The 23,798-nt window shown below is 46.7% G+C and overlaps 1 protein-coding gene across 1 annotated transcript; it reads right to left on the bottom strand.

Annotated features, from left to right (window-relative positions):
* Nucleotides 1-447: 447 nt before the first annotated feature.
* Nucleotides 448-1,143, bottom strand: LOC149869397 (uncharacterized). Its single transcript, XM_090037702.1, has one exon. The coding sequence runs from the start codon at nt 1,141-1,143 to the stop codon at nt 448-450; it is 696 nt and encodes a 231-aa protein (XP_089893828.1).
* Nucleotides 1,144-23,798: the final 22,655 nt, after the last annotated feature.

Below are 23,798 nucleotides of genomic sequence, written 5' to 3'. Positions count from 1 at the left end.
TTCTAACCCAAAGCACTTCAGATTGCCCCTCCTCTGATTCTTTGTTAATTGCCGAGGATGTGTATTCCTCTTTAATATAGAGTGCCGCGTCCCCACCTTTCCTTCCTATCCTGTCCCTCCTGTACAGCCTATAGGCCTTGACATTCACCGCCCATGGTTGAGTCCAACCATGTTTCAGTGATCCCCACTATGTCTGGGTTGGTGTCAGCTAGCAGGATGGTAAGTTCCTCCTTTTTATTTCCCATACTACAAGCATTTGTGCAGAGGCATTTAAGGCCTCCTGTGCATGTATGCACTGGTCCCCTACTTTCAGCATTACCCTGGCCCGTCGCTTACCTGTGTATATGTTTCGCTCGTCGGTCTAGGCTGGGCTGTAATTGTGGGTGTCGCTTGGTCTGGCAGTCAGATGTTTCCTCCACCCTCGTCTTCTCCTTCTCCCCAACGAGCCTAGTTTAAAGCCCACCGGAGGAGATCCACCAACCTAGAAGAAAACACATGCTTACCTTTAGGGGAAAGGTGGACCCAATCCCATCCGAGCATGTTTCTTGTTGTGATGTGCCGGTCATTGTTGAGGAAGCCAAAGCCCGCCTCGAGACACCATTCCCAAAGTCGCCAGTTGGTCTCTGTGATGCACGTTGCATGCTGTATTCCACGTCCACTCACTGGTAGGTTAGAGGAGAAAACCACCTGTTCACCTATCTCCTTTAGCACGCACCCCAGAGAGTGGTAGTCCACCATCAGGCGATTAGGGCTTCTCCTTGCTGCATTATTAGTACCTGCATGGATTAGGACCATGGGGTAGTAATCGGTGGGCTGGATCACGGCTTGGATCATCCCCTTCATGTCCTGAATCTTAGCTCCAGCTAGGCAGTAGACCTCGCATGTTGAGGGGTCCTGGTGACAGATGGGGCCCTCTGTACCTCTCAGGATGGAGTCGCCTATGACAATCACTTGACGTTTTTTCCTCCTGGCTTGCTTATCTCCTTCGGCCTGCTCGGAACACGGAGAGCGTGGAGTTGCCTCCTCCCTGGTTTCCTCCTGTCCTTCCTTTTCCTCCCCAGTTGCCAGGGCCTTGTACCTGTTCTCCAGCCAGACTGGAGGAACTGGTACTGCTGTGTTACGAGCAGTTCTGGAGGTAACCATCTGCCACTCTGCAGTGGAGGGCACATCCCGAGGTCCTCCTTCTTTGGGTGTGTAACCGTGCAGGGAAAGAAAATAGCTGTCAATTTCTTCCTCCATCTCCCTGATTCCCCTCAGCCTGCTAACCTCCTCCTGGAGCTCCCTCACCTGCACCTCCAGGGCCCTAAGGCGGGCGCCTGCAGGACAGGTTTGGGGGTCCCCAATCCCTGCCCCCCCAGGCCTTGCTGGGCAACTCCTGCAGGCCAGGGGGTGGGGGGACGCCAGCCCCCCCGTGAAGTCTGTCTGGGTGGAGGCCTCAGACAAGCCCCGGGAAGGCTACGCCCCCTGAGCAGGGTGTCAAAGAAAAATCTTTGGTTTCAGATGCCTATGGCAAAAAGGTCAAAAGGCTAACATAACATATTTCGTCATTATAGTTCCGTATCCAAACCCGCCCCCCCCCAGCTTGAATGTAAAACACATGCACAGTCAATCTCACATGAAACCTAAGAACACACAGAGTCTGTTCACAGTCATGATTGGCAGTCCTGTAATTATTCAGGCATGGCGTGTTGTAATAGGCTACCCTGTAAACTATAACTTTGGAAAGATTTCCGCCTTCTGCGGAGACCTTCACGCACGCCCAGGAGACATAGTCAGTGATTTGGCCAGTCGCTGACCTCTCTCCACCTATGGTAAAAGTTTTCAGGTGTATTCATTCTGCTGGCTCGTTCGTTCTTGTCAAGAGCTCATGAAAATCCTCAGATCAAAGTTACCTGTATGCTTTGCTTAAAATCTGCACCATGCAGTTTGTAATCTGTGCAACGAAAATATCTGCATGCTGAACTGAATAGCTCAACTTCTCTTTTTACACCACGCAACCACGGCTTCCTTCCTACGCTGCATTCTTCTGTAGTGTAAGTAAAAATAAACTTTCTGTATAACCAAGATGCATTAAACTTCCTGACTCCTCTCGCTTACCCACCTGCCCGACTACCTACCCCACCCACGTCCAGCCGGTCGTGCCAACCCAGGCTCGCAGGTCAAGGCTACACCGGTCCTCGGACACGACACAGAGGTCCTGGCAGCACTCCGAGTCAATGCCATCTTAAGAGTTGCTGCCTGTTTCTGTCTGAGTGTGGTGTCTTCGCCCCGTGCTAGCAAAAGTCTCCCTTCTGGCCCTTGCTGCTCATGCGCCAGTGCGAACACTGACGCAAATGCCGGCATGCTCTTACAGAATGCACCTGTTTGCGCGGCTCGAGAGCGCGGCTCCCTACCAGCTCAGGTAAGAGGGAACCGGGGAGCTTCCCCTGCGGATCCGGCTCAGCTGCATTGGTCCCTCTGCCCCACTTACCTTAGGGGGTTCAGCTGCTGCTGCCCCTGCTGCTGCTGTGTTCGCCTCTGCTGCTGCTGCTGCTGCTGCTGTGTTCACCTCTGCTTCGGGTCCAGTAAGGGGGCACATGTGTGTGCGGGATGCATGTGTGCCTAGTTCCCTCCTCTCCCTGCTGCTCCTGGCTCCTGAATGCCAGCACTTGGGTACTATCCTGAGCTGATACTAGTCATCAGTGGATATATTTTGAATTTCTTAGTTATACTTATGGTTAACTCCTACAGAAAGGACTTCTATCATCTGCTGATCTGGATTTATTGTGGTGAAATTTCTTTATAAAAATTTAATGTTTTTTAAAAGAAGTTACTGAAAAAATATTTCTAATATTTACATTTCTATAGTGTGGGGTTACTGTGTTTTTAAAGCCAAATAGCAGAGATGTGGTAACCAGCTACATGAATATAGGTTAGAAGGAGATGTCCTGGCCATCACAATGGCTGAAAGGGACCTTGGGGTTATGGTGATCACAGGATGAAAATGAGCCACATGTGTGTCACTGTCGTCAACAGAGCTAATAGTATACTGGGACAGATTAGCCCATGCATCACAAGCAGGGCTAAGGAAGTGATACTTCCCCTCTACTTTGCATAGGTGAGATTCCAGATGGGATACTATCTAGTTTTGAGTGCCACACTTCAAAAACAGAGTAGAGAATCTTGAAAGCCCCAGACCTGCCAGAACCTGTGTGCACAACCCTGACCCCAGCTAGCCCTAGAGCAGGCATGGTGCAGGCCAGGATCAGGGCTGTTCTCATGGGGTGCACAGTGCCTCTTGCCCTACCTCAAACCCCTTTTGAGGCAGGCAACATGCACTTGTGGGAACAAAAAAATGTTTCCCCCACTGAAAACTTGTGGTGCGCGAAGAAAATTAGACCCGGGGTCCAAAAGAAGTAAAGTTTTAAAAAGTGGCGGAGGGCATGGTCCCCAACCATGCCCTGAGGCAACCAGAGGCTGGGTCCTCCACAGAGGCACACTGGCTGCCAGAGTGTCTCTATGGTTACCCCTCACCTTGGTGCTGAAACACGCAGCTGGCCAGGCAACATGATTCAGCACCAGGGCTCCAGTCCCGGTGAGTAAGGGGTCGGGGGGCTGGAGGAGGGGAAAAGGGACTGTTGGGAGGACCCCCAACAGCCCTGCTTACTCTCCCAGCCCTCACTCCCCCTACCAGTGCCCCCTGAGGCCCTTGATATCTGCTGGGACTGTCCCCTCCCCCTGCCAGCCCCCCCGAGGCCACCAAGCCCTGCTGCAGCTGGCCTCTCCCCCCAAAAGCCCCCCACTGAGCCCCCCAACCCCTGCTGCTGCCGGCCCCTCCCCCCACCAGCCCCTCCGAGCCCCCAAGCCCCTGCCCTGTCTGGCCCCATCCCCCCATCCCTGCCCTCTACCACATACTTAAAAAAAAAACAAAAAAACCAGCACTTACCGGCAGTTGAAGCTGCCTGGGTCCCTGCCCACACAGTGCAGTGCAGAGTGACAGCCCAAGAGGCCCCATCCCAGCCCCTCCTGCCCCTCCACTGTCCTGTGCTGCCTGGGGGGCTCTGCCAGGAGGCCCTGGAGCCCCCCCCACCCCTGTTTCTAAGATAAACAGAGGCTTTTTCCCCCATTTTTTCTATTCTTTTTCTATTTTTTTTTTAAGTAATTCTTCCTGGGATTGTGGGGGTAGCCTTCGGGGCCTGGGGGTGCAAGTTGGGGGATAAGGCTGGGTGGAGAACTCATTGGGGTTCTGGGGGAGTGGAAGGTGGGAGGTGGGGGTTGGGCTGGGTGAGGCAGCCATTGGGGGGCTGCAGCAACTGGTGGGGGATGGGGCCAGGCGGTGAAGCAACTGGAGGGCTGGGGTGGGGCATGTGGGTTTGCAGGGGGGTGGTAGCCCCTGCAGGGGCCATTTGGCCCCCATTGGGAGGCCGTACACCTTGTGTGGGGGATGAACCCCCTTTTGGGGGCCGAACCCTTTGTGTAGGCAACAAATCCCCTGTTGGGGGCCTGAACCCCCTTTTAGAGGGGTGTAGCCCTCGTAAGGGGACTGAACCCTCTGTTGCGGGGCTGAACCCTTTGTATGGGGCTGAACCCCTTGTGTAGGGGCTAAATCCCATGTGTGGGAGCCATCGCCCTGTAGGAGGGAAGCAAAATATGTATTCATGAATTCATTAAACCTGTATTTAGATTTCACTTTATTATAAGAGACTTGCTCTATTATATCAATAAAACATTGTCCAACTTATCACTGTCTCTGTCCCACTCTCTCTTTGTAGTGGTCTTTTGTTTTCCTTGTGGAGGAACATGGATTTGGGGGTATTTTACAGAGTGATTTTGGGATTTTTTTTATCAGGGATTTTTCAGTTTTCCAGTAGGGAACACCAGAATTCCTGCTAGGGAGGCCAGTGGCAGGACCCTGCTTGCTCAGAGCTGGCACCTTGGACCCTTTGTGTGAAGCTGTGGCTGACCTCCTGGCTAAATGGCCCTGCTTTTGACATTTCAAAGCAGGCCACCACACTTGGAACATCTTCTGGGTGATAGCTGCCCAGATGGCCGGGCAGGGGGCACAAATGGCAGTAGTACCGCACAAAGACCAACCCTGCAACCGCAGTCCACTGGCAGCTGGCCCAGAGGGGCAAATACATCTACTGGCTCTGCACTACCCATCCAAGTCTGGCAGGTGCTCAGCAGGTCACAGCCAGGCAGCAGCCCCCACTTCCAGACTGCTGTAGTGAGTAGAGGGTGCAGGGAACTCTCAGGGCTGCTTCAGCAGTCTAGCTGGCACAAGGGGTAGTGTCCATAGGTCCATAGGTTCTGTTCCTCAGAAGCTCTTGAGAGATAGTAGCCCTCAGCTACTTGCCAGGGTGGCTTTTTATACTGCTGGGGCCAGGACAGGTGCTGGCCCCAGGCTCTAGCTCCCCCGGCTGAAGATTCGGGAGGAGCCAGGCAGGGTTATTTTGCTCCTAGTGGCACAATTTGCTCCACAATGAAGTGCATGTCTGAGCACATGTGTTGAGGCAAAAAGCCCTGGCTCAAATTTGCACCGTTCTATTTGAGTTGCTGCAAGTATGTGTGGACATGCCCAGGGATTCTGGGTGGCCCACCCTGGCCAAGGCAAATCCAGAACAGGCACAGAGTGGGCTAGGAGCAGGGCTGGAGCTATGTACTGTTGGTGGTGGTGGGGAGGAGCCACAGGATGTGCTGGCTCCAGGCTCTTTGGTGGGGAGGTTCTGACTGTTGTTTAACTGTGTGATTAAAATTGCAATTAATTGTGACTATTTTTTTAATCTTGCAATTAATTGTGATTTTTTTTATATTGTTTGTTAACCCTAGGGGGAAAAAATGATGAAAAGTATTTATAAAAAGAGCTTAGAAAATAATGTGCAAAAGGAATTTAAATGAAGGTTAAAGTCAAAACTGACCTATATGTTAATTGACAGCACCTCTTATAATACGGTTGCACACACATGCATACACACACACATATACATATGTATGTATATCTATATACAGTTAGAATAACTTGTCAGAAGATTTAGCATACTCAATATTAAAAATAAAAAGTCTCAGAATGAAAAGGATACACATAGTAGTGCAGCCTGGTCACTTTTCTTTGCCAGTTCTTCCTTACATTTTGCCAGTTATATAGTGTGGAATATGAATATGATGATTCTGCACTAGGGTGGAATAAAAACCTTTGGGGAAATTCCACTGGCTCCTATGGAGCTAAGACTTCACCCTAAATATTTTTAGGAGACATCCTCAGGTTTTCAAACCAGATCGCCAGATGTAAGAGCTTGTCTGACCACTGACAACAAAGAGCTTTGTATCAAGCTGCAAAACAATGCCTTTTAAACAACAGAAAAGTTCAGTTTATGGTTAGGAACCTACTCAAATCATGATTTCATGGAAATCACAAAATCAGGCGATCTCCTATAAATTCACAACCCCCCCCCAAAAAAAAATTTACTAAAAATAAAGTGTTGACTCATCAGTGGAAGCCATTAGTTCTCTTGGCAGCATAGCCTGGTATGAATGGGGCTACTGCAGAGAAAGGCAATTACGTTGGCTGAAGGCCACTTAATGAGGTTTAGTGACAGGTGCCCCGCCCACTGGTCCCCATCATGGGACCAGAAGTCCCATCCCTAACCCCAACCTTTACCATCAGACATCCCTTCCCTTGCCCCCCAGAAATGCTCCTTCTGGGTGGAGGGGATTTCCATCTTAGAACCAAAAAAAAGACAAATCATACTATCATATATGTTAATTTTATTACAGAAATATGTTGTTGTGATTTCTGTTTGTATAGTGTATATAGAGGTGATTGCATAATAACTGAAAATAAATTTTTAGTGTTTTATATTGTGTGTTTATGGTGAGTGTGTGTGTGGCTGTATGGGGGGCACAGGGTATGTTGGGGGTTGTATATATATGGGAGTTTCTGGGGCAGGATGTGAGTGTGTGGCATTTGTGGGGTGTAAGGGAGGCTGGGAGGGGTGTGGGGACCCCTGCTCCACACTCCCCCCATGGTGCAGCAGCAAGAAGAGGTACTCTGGGTGCAGTGCTGGTGCCTGGCTCTGGAAAGTGCTTCACATCACAGTAAGGAGCGCAGCTCCTGCCAGGTTGTCTGTATCAGTGGCACTCCCTGCACTGGTGTGGCATGGGAGGGAAGCCCCACATACTGAAGCTGGCTGGGGCAGAGATGGCAGCAGGCTCCAGCACCTGGGGTTTCCCTCTTGTTTCCACATGATTTGGGGAGCACCAGCAACAGAGACTTTCTGGCAGGGGCCACACTCCTCATTATGATGTGCAGCACTGGCCAGAGCTAGGTACCAGCTCCACTCCTAGAGCCCCCCACCTGCTGTTGCTGCTGCTACTGCTGCCACCATCATCCCCCAAAACTCCCTCACACTCACACACTGCCCAGCCAAGCTCTATGCTGCCACCAGCACCAGCCTCACACTCTGTTCTGCTGCCCAGCTACAGCCCCCCCACCACACACACACACTTCTCTACCTGCTACATAGAGTGAGCAAAATGGAGGGAAGTTTGCAGCAGTGACAGCAGCAGCCCCACACAGAAGCTGCTGCTGGCTGGGCAGGGCCCTTCCAACCACAAGGGTGGGAGTGAGTTGCAATAAGGTATGTTGGGGGGGTCTGTACATGTGGGCACCTTGCTCCCACCCTCACAGGCAGAAGGGCTGTGTGGGGCACAATTTGTTGCTGGGCAACACACTCTAGATGAAAGTGCCTGGAGGGCTGAATCTGACCCGCAGGCAGTATTTTGGCTGCTACTGGCATGAAAACAAGCAGGCAAGATGGCTTCCATCCCCTCACTGTTGATTGGCTGACCAGGCTGCCTGTCATGCAGCCCCATCCATCTCCAGCAATCAGAAGTATGGCGCAGGGCCCCATGATAGACAGTACTCTCAGCCAATCAACACTGAGGGGCAGGGCCGTATGATGGACAGCCCTTTCCATCCATCAATGGCAGGGGAAAAGCCATCGGGGCTCTTTGGTCCATCATAGATGGGAGGGGCATGAAAATGGCTGCAGAGCCCATGATCTCCCTGCAAAATTGGCCAGCCCTTGCCTTGAGTTGGGTAGACCCCTAATTATGGTTTCCTTTTTTAATATGGTATATGACCATACTGAAGAAGGGGGGAAACGTAATTTTATTTCATTAGAATATTTAAATATATTTCTGTTACAATATAAAAAAATCTATATTAAATATTTTCATTTGTAATGGGCTTTTTATTTAAGGGCTCCATGAATTACAAACAAGAGTCTACTACCAAAAAGCTTCTCTAATTACTAGCTCTATTTCCATATGAATTTGGACTTAGATATACTCACTTCAATTTTCACTTGCTGATATTGATTTGTAAAATAAGACACCACAAAACATTTGCACAAGTATAATATTTGCTACATTATCAAGGTTATTATAAAAGTAGTGATGTTTCACCTATCATGCTACCATATGTAAATTAATGTATTGATTCACTGACAGAAATAGTGCACTCCCTATTGCTTATCTGTGATGCCCAGTCAAGAAGAAGAATAAATACATATGTATTCAGTAAAACCATCATTTACACAGCCTGAAACAAATTGAACTGTATTATTAATTATTATGCTAATTATAGTTGTCACTCTTAATTTATTCTTCCCTCTCTTACCTTCATGTTATACTCACCTGTTGTCTTTCATCAGTGCATAGAATGTTCAAAGTCATCAGGGTGGTATCATCATTATATATGACCCTGATTTGGGCTTCAGTGGGCACGTGTTCACATGTGCATATAAATATAATGCAATAAATTCCGGCCCTTAATGCACCAGTGTTTATTGGTCCCATACGCCACATTTACATGTGCGTAGGACCGCAGCATGTTGAACCTGAGTCAGAGCAGGCCTGACTGGCAAGGGGCCTGAAGGGTCAGCCTGCCAATCTACAGCTGCTCCAACCTAGCTTAGTGTGATGCAGAGGGGCTGGCACAAGGATGCTCCAGTGCAAGGATAGCCAGCAGGCAGGCCCACTCAGTGAAGCACTCTTGTGCCACAGCCAGCTGGGTCAGTGTCTACATGTGCACTGCTGTGGAGTAAAACACATCACAGAAGAGTAGTGCTTGTATTTACAAGTACTACCCCACTGTGAAATTTATTAGTTTACTCTAGCCTAATAACCCTGCACGTATAGACACCAAGACATTTGCTGCAGAGTAGACTAATTAGCTCTGCAGTAAACCTCTCATGTCTATATGTAGGGCCCTATTAGACTGCAGGAAAATCCCCTGCACTGCATTTTAACTGCCATCTTTGTTCTCACTTTCTACTTGACCTGAAGCCCTTAACATGCCTCCCCCACAATATCTGGGAACCCAAAAACATGTGTCCAAGCACTCGTCCACCTCTGTATACATCTTGCAAGCACACTGCAGACTTCCAGCCTACTGAAATTTATTCAACTTATATTTACAAGAAAGAAAAACACAACAGTTAAAACTTCCCAAAGTACAGGTCACCTATTCCCTGGTGCCCCAAAGTATGGGTTTAACCACTCCTTGTCCACTCATCCACTATGAAGCATGCTAGGCTAGGTGTCTGCTACATCTTCACCCCCTCCCTTCACTGTTTAAGCCACAGCACTTCACCCAGTTTTGACCCAGTTCCTAATTAGCAACATTTAGGAACAGTTTGAGTGTTACATATATTTGCATCTTGTCCCACAACAACTGTGAACTTATTTCCAGTCACATACTGAGTGTCCACACCATTTAACAATACCACCTGGAACACAACAGGGACCTGTTTACCTATTACCTTGATTTAGGAAGTGCTTAAAAATGAAATCTACCCCTGATTGACTGGTTTTTAGCTTTCCTTTAACTGTGCATTGTGTTTCAGGTTAGTCAAACTACATATATCATTCAATGAGTTTAATTACTATAACTCAGCTATTCAGTACCCAATTCTCTGAAGGTGGGAGAGGTACTGACAGTATTACAAAGTGAATCCAGGAAATGGTTTGGAATTAAATGAAGCAGTTTTGCCAGGAGAACTTTTCTTCATAGGTTTGTCAACCCGTTCACAACTGTGATAATGAGCAGAATTGTTCTGTATTAAAGAACATGATTGTCCTTTCAGTTCTCTCAGCTGTAATGACTTCAGTTGCAGCCTTTCCTGTCAATCATAATTCTATTTTCATCTGTTATGTCTGATGCTGTTGCAAACTTGCTATAGAAAAAGAAATGTAGGGCATTAGATCCCATAATAGCATGTGTATATTTGATCAGTCAACATCCACTCATTCCTCTGCGTAGAATAATGTTTGCTGAAAAGGTATTAACACATTAGCTTCCCTTGCACCATTATTATTGCTAAATTCTGGCAGGTATGCTTATTAGCTCTGCTATAAGTTAATTAAGACACCCACAAGTGATCAGTGACTAATTTTCTTTGTTTTGATTTCTCATATATCCATAGCAACAATCCTACAGGTATGTAGAAAGATATTAGATAAAAGCTGGATCAGAACTTCAAAAATAAAAATCTTACACAACAGCAGAAACAAAATTCCATTTGCATATCAATCAAAATGCAAAAATAATTTGTTCAGAAAAATTAACAAAAGAAAACATATTGAAATAACATATTTCAATTTTCATTTGCTACTAAAAGCAAATGTAGTGCTCTGGTCTGAGATTTTGTGATGTAATGCTCTGTTTTTTAATTTAATTTTGAAAAAAAAAATCCATTGCTTTTCATAGATTTCATAGACATTAGGGCTGGAAGGGACCTCGGGAGATCATCGAGTCCAGCCCCCTGCCCAAAGAGCAGGAAGTCAGCTGGGGTCATAGGATCCCAGCAAGATAAGCATCCAATTTACTCTTGAAGGTGTTCAATGTAGGTGCTTGAACCACCTCCGCTGGCAGACTGTTCCAGACCTTGGGGGCTTGGACAGTAAAGAAATTCTTCCTTATGTCCAGCCTGAAACGGTCTTGCAGGAGTTTGTGACCGTTCGACCTCGTCATCCCTTGGGGCGCTCTGGTGAACAAACGTTCCCCCAGATCCTGGTGGTCACCCCGATAAACTTATAGGTGGCCATCAGATCACCCCTGAGCCTACGCTTTTCCAGGCTAAAGAGTCCCGTGGCTCTCAGCCTGTCATTGTAAGATCTGTTTTCCTGACCTCTGATCATGCACGTGGCTCTCCTCTGGACTCTCTCAAGCTTCTCCACATCCTTTTTGAATTGTGGAGCCCAAAACTGGACGCAGTACTCCAGCTGCGGCCTCACCAAGGCCGAGTACAAGGGGAGAACGACGTCCCGGGATTTGCTCGAGAAGCATCTATGGATGCATGCCAGCATTTTGGTCGCTTTACTAGCTGCAGCATCGCATTGCAAGCTCATGTTCATCTTGTGGTCAATGATGACCCCCAAGTCTCTTTCTTCTGTAGTGCTAACCAACGTAGCACTGCCGAGCCTATACAGGTGCTGCAGGTTTTTCCTCCCAAGGTGGAGAACCTTGCATTTTTCGGTGTTAAACACCATGAGGTTCTCATCTGCCCATTTGCTGAGCTTGTCCAGGTCAGCCTGGATCACCCGCCTATCTTCTGGCGTGGATGCTTTGCCCCAAAGCTTGGTGTCATCGGCGAACTTGGCCAGTCCACTCCTGACTCCAATGTCCACATCGTTAATGAAGATGTTGAACAGTCTGGGTCCCAGGACAGAGCCTTGAGGGACCCCACTGGTCACAGGGCACCATGATGAGTGACTGCCATCAATTACAACCCTCTGGGTCCGACCACGAAGCCAATTTCTCAGCCAGCGGATCATGGTGGAGACAAGGCCACAACTGGACAGTTTGGCCAAGAGGTGATCATGGGATACCAGATCAAAAGCTTTTTTGAAGTCAAGATATATGACATCAATCTCTTCTCCCTTGTCCAGGTGATAGGTCACCTGGTCATAGAAGGAAATGAGATTGGTCAAACAAGACCTACCCGCAACAAACCCATGCTGGCTGTCCCTTAGAATGTTAGCCTGGGCCAGTCCCTCAAGGATGGCCTCCTTAATAAACTTTTCTAAGATCTTCCCCAGGATAGAAGTCAGGCTAATGGGCCTGTAGTTAGCCGGATCCACTCTCCTCCCTTTCTTGAAGATCGGCACCACATTGGCCTTCTTCCAGTCTTCGGGCACTACACCAGAGTGCCAGGAGTTTTCAAAGATCCGTGCCAGGGGCTGGGCTATGACTCTCGCCAGCTCCTTGAGTACCCTGGGGTGCAGATTGTCAGGGCCAGCTGACTTGAAGGTGTCCAGCTTCTCAAGGTGTTCCTTCACGAGGTCAGCATTTATGGAGGGTAGGGGATCCCCAAGACCCGGATCTCCCTGTCCCATAGCAGGCATGGGCGTCCCACGGGACTGATGAAAGACTGACGCAAAGTACCTATTTAATAGGTTGGCTTTTTCCTGGGCGTCAGTTGCCCCATCTGGTTTAGCAGGGGTCCAACATTGCCCTTGCTTTTCCTCCGGCTCCCCACATATCTAAAAAAGGACTTTTTGTTGTCCTTGATGCTTGAAGCTAGTTGGAGTTTAGTTGCAGCCTTGGCTTTCCTGGTTTGCTCCCTGCAGGACCGGACCAGTGCAGAATAATCCTACTTGGAGGTGAATCCCGCCCTCCATCCTTTGTAGGCTTTCCTTTTTAGCTGCAGGAGGTCCGCTAGGTGCCTGGAAAGCCAGGAGGGCTGCTGTGCCTTCTTGCTGCCTTTCCTCCATGTTGGAATAGATTTAGCTTGTGCATTGAGGATCGCTTCCTTGAGAAGCAACCACTCTGGGTTGCGGCCCTTCAGCCAACTAGTGACCTATTTCATAGATTTCATAGACATCAGGGCTGGAAGGGACCTCGGGAGATCATCGAGTCCAGCCACCTGCCAAAGGGCAGGAAGTCAGCTGGGGTCATAGGATTTGACTGTGTAGATATCTATGCCACAGTCCCCCAGTTTCTTTCTGAGAACGGAGTGAGAGACAGTGTCAAAGGCCTTCCTAAAGTCGAGAAAGACTATGTCCACTGCTATCCCTGCGCCTAAGGATTTTGTGACCTGGTCATAGAAGGCCACCAGGTTGGTCTGACAGGAGCTGCCTCTAATGAACCCATGTTGGTTGCCCCAAACATAATCTCCTCTGCTTGCCCCTCGCCGACATGCGCCAGGATAATTTTCTCAAAAAGCTTACCCAGGATCGAGACTGACTGGGCTATAGTTTCCTGGGTCCTCCTTCCTTCCTTTTTTGAAAATGGGTACCACATTGGCCCTTTTCCAATCCTCTGGCACCTTCCCAGATCACCATGAGTGCTCGCAAAGCCATGCCAGGGGTCCTGCAATGACCTCTGCTAATTCTTTCAGCACTTTGGGGTGGAGATCATCAGGACCTCCTGATTTAAATACATCCAGTCCCTCCAGAAGTTTCCTGACTAGATTCTCACTGACCCTAGGCCTGAGTGCACCTCCCATGGGACCTATGAGTGTCCAGGTGTGGGGGGTGACCCAGTCCCTCCTCAGAAAAATGGAGGCAAAGAAATTGTTAAATAGGTTAGCTATGCTGTCTGGTGCGATGACCAGCTTTCCTAGCATATCCTGAAGAGGCCCCACATTACCTGGTACCTTTTTAACCCCTATGTATTTAAAAAAGGACTTCTTGTTGTCTTTGATCCGGGTAGCTAGTCCAAGTTCCATCTCCACTTTGGCCTTCCTGACCACCCCCCTAGAGCCGCGAGCAATGAAGGTATACTCCTCCCTGGTGATGGCCCCTCCCTTCCATTGGGTGTACATCTCCTTTTTAGCTAGGAGATGTTCCCGTATGCTTTTGGTGAGCCATGGGGGCTTTTGCGCCCTCCTGCTCCCTTTGATCTGCATTGGGATTACCTCCCTTTGGGCTTGGAGGATCGTCTTCTTAAGAAACGACCAGTCTTCCTGGACACCGGACTCCCCTCCCCTCTGGGACCTCAGTGCCTCCCCAGCTATTCTCCTTACCTTATTGAAATCCACCCTCCTGAAGTCCAGGGCTGCTGCCTTGCTGCAGGCCTTTACCACCTTGCACTGGATGGTGAATTCCAGCAGGCAGTGATTGCTGTCACCCAGGTGGTCAAGCACTCATACACCCCTCACCAGGTCATCGCCTGCGGCCATGACCAGATCCAACAAAGTGTCTGGTGGGTCTATGCACCTCCTGGGTTAGATGGAGGTCCTGTATCTCGGCTCAGAACCTCCGTGAGCAGTCAGACCTGTTCGACTGCTCTTCCCAGCAGATATCTGGAAAGTTCAGGTCACCCATGAAGACCACGTCCTTTGGCCTAACTACCTCTATGAGCTGACTTAAGAATTCCCGGTCTAGCTCTTCCTCTTGGTTGGGTGGTTTGTAGTTGACCCCCACCATTACATCTCTTTCCCCTTGACTTCCTTGTATTCTAACCCAGAACGCTTCAATGTGCCCCTCCTCTGACCCCATGCTACTTGTTGGAGTTAATGCATTAAGGATGAACATTCTGTTAATGGGAAAGCTGCGATATGATTTTACATAAAGAGACTTTCTCTCTCTCTGCATGTTTTTGGCATTGAGAGGGCATTCATACCTTTAGATTTCCAAACTGCTACCAGGTGTTTGCTATATTGTTTCCTCAACAGTGTACTTAACATGTGGCAAAACAGGTAGTTATGTGCAAAATATGTAATATTGTATTGTTTATTTTGTCATCTAACAGTAAATGGCAACTTCCAGAACCCCTGTGTGACAATGTGATGGTATGAGTCACTTTATTAATTGTATATTTACATTTGAGCCATCAGGAATTTCTGTGCCCCATAGAAATAAGTGTGTCTGTAACATCTTTAGACATTAGGATACATCTCAGTTCTCACAAACAAGCTTTCTTAATAACATGCAGTAAATTAGTTCCCTTCTCTACAGTGTAGATATTACTATCCAGAATATGAATAGGAACCATTAAATACAACAATCCCAGCCACTTAATTGCCCACATTGGAAGTCCACTCAGCAAAGAAAAGAGACTTGAGAGGGAGGGAAATACACTGCCCAAGATATATCAGAGAAAAGTTTAATAAGCCTGCAGCTAAGAATCACAAGGGACAGTGAAAGACAGGGTATGGGCATGTAAAATGCTTAGTAGGTAGTAAATGGACTTAACTTCCTGGTAAAAGTAGTAAACAATGCACATCCTTGCTACTTAAAATAGAGCAATCTTGTGTCTTGATGTAGTCAGTTTTCACCATGCAAACCATATTCTCACCACCTGCTAGTAAAACAGGAGACCTACTTGGGCAGCAAGGCTGGACGAGCTGGCTGCATGTCTGCTTATTTATGCCGCCCTATGTTGCTGTAGTGACACACTACAGTGCCATACAATACACAGCAGTAACATAGTGATCATGTGAGTCTACACATGACCAGCACCTACTTTAACGTAGTGGTGCACTCCCCCATTTTAGTGTGTGACTACAACAAAGTAGTGGCTAAAACTAACTGTACCTCAAGCACAGTGCAGTATGGAAGCACTAAAACGCAGTGCAGTAACTGCCCATATTGCACAGAAACCACCCACACGGTGCAGTAACAATGCCACCATAAGGTGATGTGTAGACACTCCCACTATGAAGTAAAACACTGGATAAATTACTCTGTAGTAATCATGTTATATGTTTACACTCACAGTCTAAAAGAGAGCCTATCAATGAGATCCAGAGGGGTCACTGGAAAATTTATTCTTATAACAGCATGTGAAGTTACTCATCAAGTTCCGAATCCTCATTTGAGAAGATTCCTGACTGGGAAGCAATCGGTCATTGTCACCTTTTCATTGGGTGCTTGGTGTCCATCCATTTTATTCTGTCTTCAAAATAAATCTTGTTTTTATGGGAAATAAATGTTAATTTTGTGTTGGAAAACCATATTGTATTTTGCATCTGGAGATAACACCTGAGTAAGTAAGTACTTATAACTGAAACAGGTCCCTACTATTTCTTGGCAGTCGCCAAGAGTATACTTTCTTCTCTGGGCCTGCAGTGTGTGTAAAAGATGAACGATATCTCATGTAGACTGATTTGGATTCCAAAAATCAACGGCAGAGGTATTACTGTAGTGAACCTAGATAAAGAGATCATTATTATAGCACTATAATTATGTTATTATATCACAGATATAATGATATAATTATTATTAACAGTAATATTTCAACAGAGTCTAGTCATTCCAATCACTGACTTGTATTTAATTGTGCTAAGCATTAATACACTAATTAATTTTTTCCCTGCCTATTTCCTTGTCTTCTAGTTGTGGCTGATTAACAGAACACACATAAAATCTTTATTCTTTTCTCTCAGATAGTTATAAATGAAAAATATTTTTTTTTCTCAAATTGATATTAAAGAACGAATCATAGACCTTGGTTTGCAGCTAGAATGTTACCACATGGAATTCTCCATCTTGCATTTCTTGTTACTATTATTTCATTGCTTTTTCTTTCCAAATGGTGAATTATATATATTTTTTGCTTCTTTAAATCAGAATGTCTATGTGTATGTGAGAGGGAGAGGGAGTGAGCATGAGCATATTTCTTTTCTTTGTTCTAGTTCCTTAGCAACAACTGCAAAAACAAATGGGGTTTATATTGCACAATCTCCTGTACTTATTCTGTTTGGGGCATTTTTGATATTACTAGGATACCCTGATGATTCATTCCTTATGCTTCTAGAAAATCTGTGTTATTCTCTGTGTTTCATAGCTTAATTGAAAACTGCTTGAGTGAGTGAACAGCTAAATATCTGCAAGGGAACCTACATCCTGCTAGGAAAATGCATACACTGTATATTGGTAGCACTTTTGTTCATTTAATAACTGTCCATCACTTTCAGTTTTAAATTATTCTATAAATGAAGGTAAGTTTTATTATCTGAACAGCTGGCTACATGAGAATTTAGGTCCATCTTCCTGCCAAAGTGTCTTCCATAAGGTATCTGTGATTGTAAACCAAAGGTGGTGATGACATTTTGTTTATGATTAAACTCATAAGGTCATAATTACTATGAACCAAATCCTGTGGTCTGTTCTTTGTTTATTCTTTGCTTGGTGCAGCTTTAAAGTGTGTTTGCAAAGGTGACTGTCATTCAGTCTGTTACTCCATGACTCTGTACCTGCTAGACTCTGGGCCCCTTTTTTCCCCATAGTAGCCATTTTAGCAGCTGGAAAATCAGTGAGGGCTAGGACAAACAAGCAATGACTTTAGCATGGACAGGGTTTACTGTGTATCACTGCAAGATTACTACCCATGAGCCTGTTCTATTTCTACTTACTAAGGCATAAAAGAAAGTTAATTATCATGGAATAGGTGTTGCATGGCATGTCTTGCATGTTTTTCTGTTCTGAGAGGCAGGGCTGGCCTTTACCCTAATCCCTGGTACTGGTAGAACTTGGAGTGGAACTGGACCAGGAGCTGTTGCAGGAACTGGGTCCTGCTAGAGGGCTTTTAAATAGAGTTTAGGTCTACTGTGTTCTGGTAAAATAGAATCAAGCAGCCATAGCTACCTTTAAATATATAAAAACAACAGCCAGGAGAAAATATCAACAGGAAATGAGCACCTGTGTTTGCATATGCACTTACCATACCTGGCCCCAAATCAGGGGAACAGGCAAATGGATAATCTGACATATGACTATTTAGAAGGGGCTTTCAATGAATTTGTGCTATAGGTTTATTATTACGTCAATTTTTCTCCACTTGCAGAGTTAGGTATGCAGAAACTCTTTAAAAAAATCTGGTTCACAGACATTAAAGGGTGGGGGGTTTTCAGGGGTGACTCTAGATAGGATGCAGCAGCATGCTTGCACACACACACCCTCTGCTTGTGCGCAGCGTGTGCAGTGTGCTCTCAGAGCTCACTAGCATATCAGAGGAACTCCTTCTGGGAGCTCCACATGATTCCCTTCGAGAGCCTCCTGCTGTTCACTCTCCACCCCATCCCACCTCCCCATCGCTGTATTCAGTAGCAGGGGGAAGGATAGGGGAGTGGTCCCAGGTTTCACCCAGCTCCAGAGGGTCCCCACTGCTGCTGCTCATGCCCTCTTCTCCTTTCCTCTGCTGCTGAATTTGGAGAAGGAGGAGGATAGAGGGCAGTAGCTGGTTCTGAAGTTGCTTGAAAACAGGGAATCTGGACAAACCCTATACTGACCAGTTGATGAACCCATACGCTTCATGGCACATGTGGTATTCCCAGCAGGAGCTGTGCAGACATGCTGATGAGCCCTGTGACCTCAGTCCAGTATCAGATCAAGAGGTTGCAGATATATTCCCCTTTGGGTGTATAATTTATGCACAATGAGCTGTCTTCACTGTGCATGCACCACACCACCAAAGAGAGTGTGGTCACCCTCCCACTGCCATGATTTTGAAACCACCCATGGAGGATGCAAAACTAAAGACTGCTGTTCTGTATGCTGAGGTATTATCTCCAGAACCGTTAATTCCCAATACGGTCCCCCATGATGACAATGTTTAGGGGCTTCCAGTCTCTTCTAACCTCATTTTAGACAGAAAAAAACAACACTTCTCGTGTTCTTTCTTAACATTTCCAAGACACCACTTATTTAATTTAATAAATATTTTAAGAAATTTTAAAAATGTTTCAGATGTAATGTAGATTCCTGGGAATACAGAAAAGAGGGCTGAATTATCCAGTGGTTATTCCTTTTTTTCTGAAAAGGAAAATCAATTCAAATGGTATGTTAAGCTGGAGATAAGATACACACGTAACACTTGATGGTGTTTATTTACCTCTCTCTCCTGTATATCCCTACAGACTCTCATATAAAATCTGCTAAGGATTTTATGAATAGAGTAGAGTCCCAGTGATGTATGACAGGAGGGAAAGGAAATAGACACATGCAGTGTACTTATCATTATTGCAATCAAAAATATTTTGCAAGGCTGAATGCTTCCTGTTTTCTTGGAACTATTTTCCCATCTTTGTTTAACTCTTTCCCCTAAACCTTGTAAGGCTTCTTAATTGCCTTTTGCTTGAGAATTCTGCTTTTGTGAGCATAACAAATGTTAATTTGATAATATCACCTCTCCCTGTAAATTAAACTTCATTGCTATCTGAATCTTGCTTTTGCACAGATGCACTGCTAGTGAAAGTCAATTCCAAACTAAATCTAGGTGCACTGACCCATTATGGCTTTTATTCCATTAATTCACTGCTTACTGCTTACTTGATTCTGAACCCCATATGTCGAGGCTGTGTTTCTAGATTTCTATTTTTGAAGTGACTTAGAACCAGAGCTGCTGTGAACTGTTTGCCAAAGATTTGAACTCTCCCAGCTGGTGACAACTCCAAGCTGAGTTGGAATAATTTATAAACATTCTCTGCTCTTCAACCTTTAGTGGAAAGCTACTTTCTTTCCCATACCTGCAGGACTTGCTGCAGTTGTTACTTAAAACAAGGAGAAGAACCCATAAAACCATTGTTAGTAAGAAGACATAATGAAGGCTACTTTCAACTGGAGTTAAACATAAGCATAAGACTTGCCCAGGATAGAGCTTCCCACACCCCAGACAGGGGAGGGAGGTAAGTCTAGTCAATTAGTCTGGGAGGCCTAATTGCTGACATCATATATAGAAGGTCACTGGCTCTGTAAAACAACCTTTAACTCCTAATTTGTAGAATCTAGATACCAAGTCACATGAAATAGTGTTGTTTCATTGAAAAAAGAAGCTAGACAGACATATAGTGAGTCCAAATGATAAAGAACACAGCTTTAATATATATTATTCTAGCTTTAAGGCTTCAAGTCTTTTCCCATAAATGATAAATGCAAAAGAGCTTTGCATAAATTACCCATGTATATTAGCAGGAGGCATTCTCATATATGATCAATTGATCAGCCCTCTGTTAAAAGAGATGAGTGCAACTAATCGGATAATTTTGGTAGGCCAGATATTTCACATTTGTCTCCGGACCACAGACATTTTGATATTCCTCATCACTAGAGGAAACAGCCCATACAGACAGATCCTCCAAAAGTCTGCCAAAATATCGTATCTCCATATTCAATCATTACTTAAGAATATCAAGTTATAGTTCGAGAGGAAGGTCCAGAAGCAGTGGCAAGCTCAAATAAAAGAGGATATGTAAATAAGATGCACAGCAAATACTCTGATCAATGATAGAACATTATGAAGAAAGTAGATGTAAACTAGCAGTCAGCTTTGCCTAAGGACAAAGGTGAAGAAGTAGTCCAGAGTACAGAAAGCTGCCCTTCTGTTCCAGACAGGTGGTCCTTCTTCCTCAGTGATTCACATTTTTGATCTATCATTCTAAGTTCTTTACCTTGGTATTGGAAGAGCTATATTCTAAGCTGGGCTCTTTGTTAAACAAGGGTGGAAAAAACCAAGAGAAACAGATACACTTTAGTGGACTGTGGAAGGAGCAAGCTGTTTAACGTATTCAAATAATTTATTTCCTCTTCTCCTTTGGTATTACTCCATCATTATAAGACATACTGGATTAACCCTAGGGAAAGTGGCATACATGCTAGAATTTGCTAGCTTTCAATGAACACCCTTTACTCATATATTCTTTACAATTAAAATGGGTGCACTGTTATTAGAAGAATGACTTTATCATTAATTGTTATTGATCGCCTATATATACTAGAAAAGGACAAATGGTCAATATAGTTGCTTATGGGCTACTGTTTCCTGAAACCTCATTGCACAAAGTAGGCCTGAAACAAATGATTTTTTTTCAAATAGTACTTGCAACCATTGCAAAGGAACAAGTGACACTTGCAACACATACCCTAACACATACCAATTTTAATATATCACGCCATTCCAATGATTTAAAACTATTGCAAGTGAACATGGGCTAACATCCTAAGACTTAACTCTAGCATCAGAATTTCCTGTTCCTCAGTTTAGGGGTTCCCCATTCAACATGCTAACTTAGGATAAAGTTGCACATTATACTTTGACCATACTATGTAAAATATTAAACAATGTAGAAGTTAGAACATGTTGTGAACAGTCACACTTTATGGGTTAATACTGTTTTTGCCTGCACAACTCTAACTTACTGCTAAAAGGTTGACAAGCAGGAGCTCTGAGTGGGGAGGGTGATGGAAGCAGTGCATCGTTGGATGCTGGAGGACTGCAGATTGCTTATATTACGTCTGCAGAGCAGAGTGAAGTTATTCTGACATGAGCTAGGTAGTACAGTTCAGAGATAACCCTCATCTGAAGTGGTGTAACTTTGAGACAGTCAGGGTGCATCCAGATGAGCACACATGTGCCTCTTGCAGCATCTCAGAACCCTTTGAGATGCTACAAGAGGCACATGCAGGAAAGAAAAAACATTCCCCATGCTGCAAATTTACAGCCCAGATGCAAAATTAGACCCCTGGATATCCAGGGGTCAAAAAACTACCCTGGGCGGAAAAAACAGGGCAGGGCATGGTCCAGGACCATGCCCTGAAGTAACCAGACGCTCAGATCCTCCACAGCAATGGTCTGGTAGCCAGCCAGGGCATCTCTATGATTGGCTCTTGCTCCAGTGCTGAAGCACACAGCCTGCCTGTTCAGGGCAGCCAGTGTGCCAGCCACAGGGAGCTGGATGCAGGCTTGGTGCCAATAAGTAGGAGTGGGGAGCTGGAGAAGGGGGGAGGGGACCCTGCTTGGCCCCATCCCCCACCTGCCCCTTGAGTCTCCCTGATCACTGCCCCACCCAGCCCAATCTCCTGCCTACCGCCAACCCCCCCCAAATTACTGCTGTACCCAGCCCCAGAATCCCAGCAACAATAATAATTTTAAAAGCTTCACACTTACTGGCAGTAACAACTGCTGTTTGGGTCACTGGGGCTTCAGGGCAAAGCCCTTCCAGACAGCTTGGGGTGTGGGGGGCAGCAGGGACTGGCCCTGGCCACCTGGCACCTGCACTGCCACTGCCCCATTGCATGGGTGAGGCCTGGGTCGGCAGGGTGCTGTGCAGCTCCACTTGCTGTCAGGCAGCTGAGGCAGCTCCAGCTGAGCAGTGTTGGGCTCCGGGTGATAGCTGCAGTGTCTACAGCAATGTTCCCTCTAAGGAGTAGCGGTCCATGAGCATGCCACTTTGGTCCCACCTCCCCCTTTCAGCACGGCACGGTCCGCTGGTACACGTCCCAAAGTAAGTGTCTAGGTGGTGCAGGCGGGGTTTGGCCACCATATGAAGGTAAGCTCCTCACTCCTCATGGAGGGCAGGCAGCAGCTTCTCCCCAAGGCAAGGCAAGGTGAGGCAGGGGCAGGGATGGTGACAGGGACAGGGACAGGAACAGGGCTGGGGCTGGGGCTGGTACAGGCTCTGGGAAACTGCTCCACAGGAGACACCAGCTTCAGGGAACTGTTCCGTGAGCTCCACCAGCTCTGGGGAATTAATCCACTCCCTCACATTGCCTCAGGGAGCAAGGAGGCACATAGCATCAGGACTGGGGAGCGGAGCATTTCCCCAGAGCCAGTGGAGCCCACGCCATTCCCCTCCTCCATCCCTTCCTTGCCTCACCTTGGGGAACAGCTGCTGACTGCCTTGCATGAGGTTCTGCCATCTCTGGGGAACTGCTCCGCAGGCTCTGGCAGAGCCTCACACAGGGCAGGCACCAGCTCCTCCCCGAGGTGAGGCAAGGTGGGGATGGGGGCTGGCATGGGCTCCGCTGGCTCTGGGGAACTGCTCCAATCCCCAGCCCTGATGCCATATGCCTCCTTGCTCCCTGAGGTGATGCAGGGGGGCAGAGTAGTTTCCCTGGAGCTGGCAGAGCCCATGGAGGAGATCCCTAGAGCAGGCAGAGCACACATCAGTCCCCAACCCCCACCCCCATCAGCAGGGATGAGCTGCTGCCTACCCTGCATGAGGAGTGAGGAGCTTACCTTTGGTAAGTGCCTCACACCAGTCCCAGTGCCTCCACCACACTCTGCGCCCAGCTTCTCTCCCAGTGGAAAGAAGTTTGTGCGTGGCAAAATATTTACTTGTGCACAACCACACATGTGCAGCTATGCACAGGCGCAGCTTAGGGGCAACACTGGTATCCAGCTGCCTGACAGTGGGCGGAGCTGCACAGTGCCCTGCCAACCTAGGCTGCACAATGGGGCAGTAGCAGTGCAGGTGTCAGGCAGCCGGGACTGGGCCCTACTGCCCTATGCTGTGTGACGGCTGTGTTAAAAATGGAATATTGTTAGAAATGGAGTATGTTAGAAATGCACAGCTTGCATCTTGCACCTGATAAGAAAGAAACACTGCCAAGGACTTTTTTCCTTGCCCAGCCTTGCCACAGCTTTTCTTATACTAAATCTCAGACTCTCCCCCAGCTTCTCCCTAGCCATTCTCATACAGATTACAGAAGCTGGAATTCAACTGACTGTGTCCTTGAAAGGGGGAGGTTTGAACTCTTGGTGACCTATAGTAGTCTCTGAGCATGCTTAATTAGCTGATGCATATTTACCTCTCCGCCCTGCATACTTAAGTAGTTAATTATACTATACACGCGATGGATGTAGTGATGTAACCACATGTATGCTTGCATGAAACGGAAGTGAGCTGTAAGAGTTCCTGTTTCTGCACACGTGCCCAGGAGGAAAAAGATAAATACAGCCTGCAAAATTCCTTGGTGGGTTCAGAGTAATCTGAGTTTTTGACTCTGCTCTGACCCTATTTGCAAATACACCTTTTGTGCCATCTAATGAGTGTGTGTCTGTGATTTTGGTGGCCTCCAGAGAAACGAACCGC

This window comes from Crocodylus siamensis, chromosome 3, assembly GCF_052110815.1.
Source record: "Crocodylus siamensis isolate JL-2025a chromosome 3, ASM5211081v1, whole genome shotgun sequence".
NCBI lineage: Eukaryota > Metazoa > Chordata > Crocodylia > Crocodylidae > Crocodylus > Crocodylus siamensis.
This window is presented reverse-complemented; position numbering and strand designations above follow the sequence as displayed.

What these genes read in the sequence shown, in the direction of transcription:
- LOC149869397 (XM_090037702.1), bottom strand. Translation starts at nt 1,143, where the DNA reads ATGGTTACCTCCAGAACTGCTCGTAACACAGCAGTACCAGTTCCTCCA.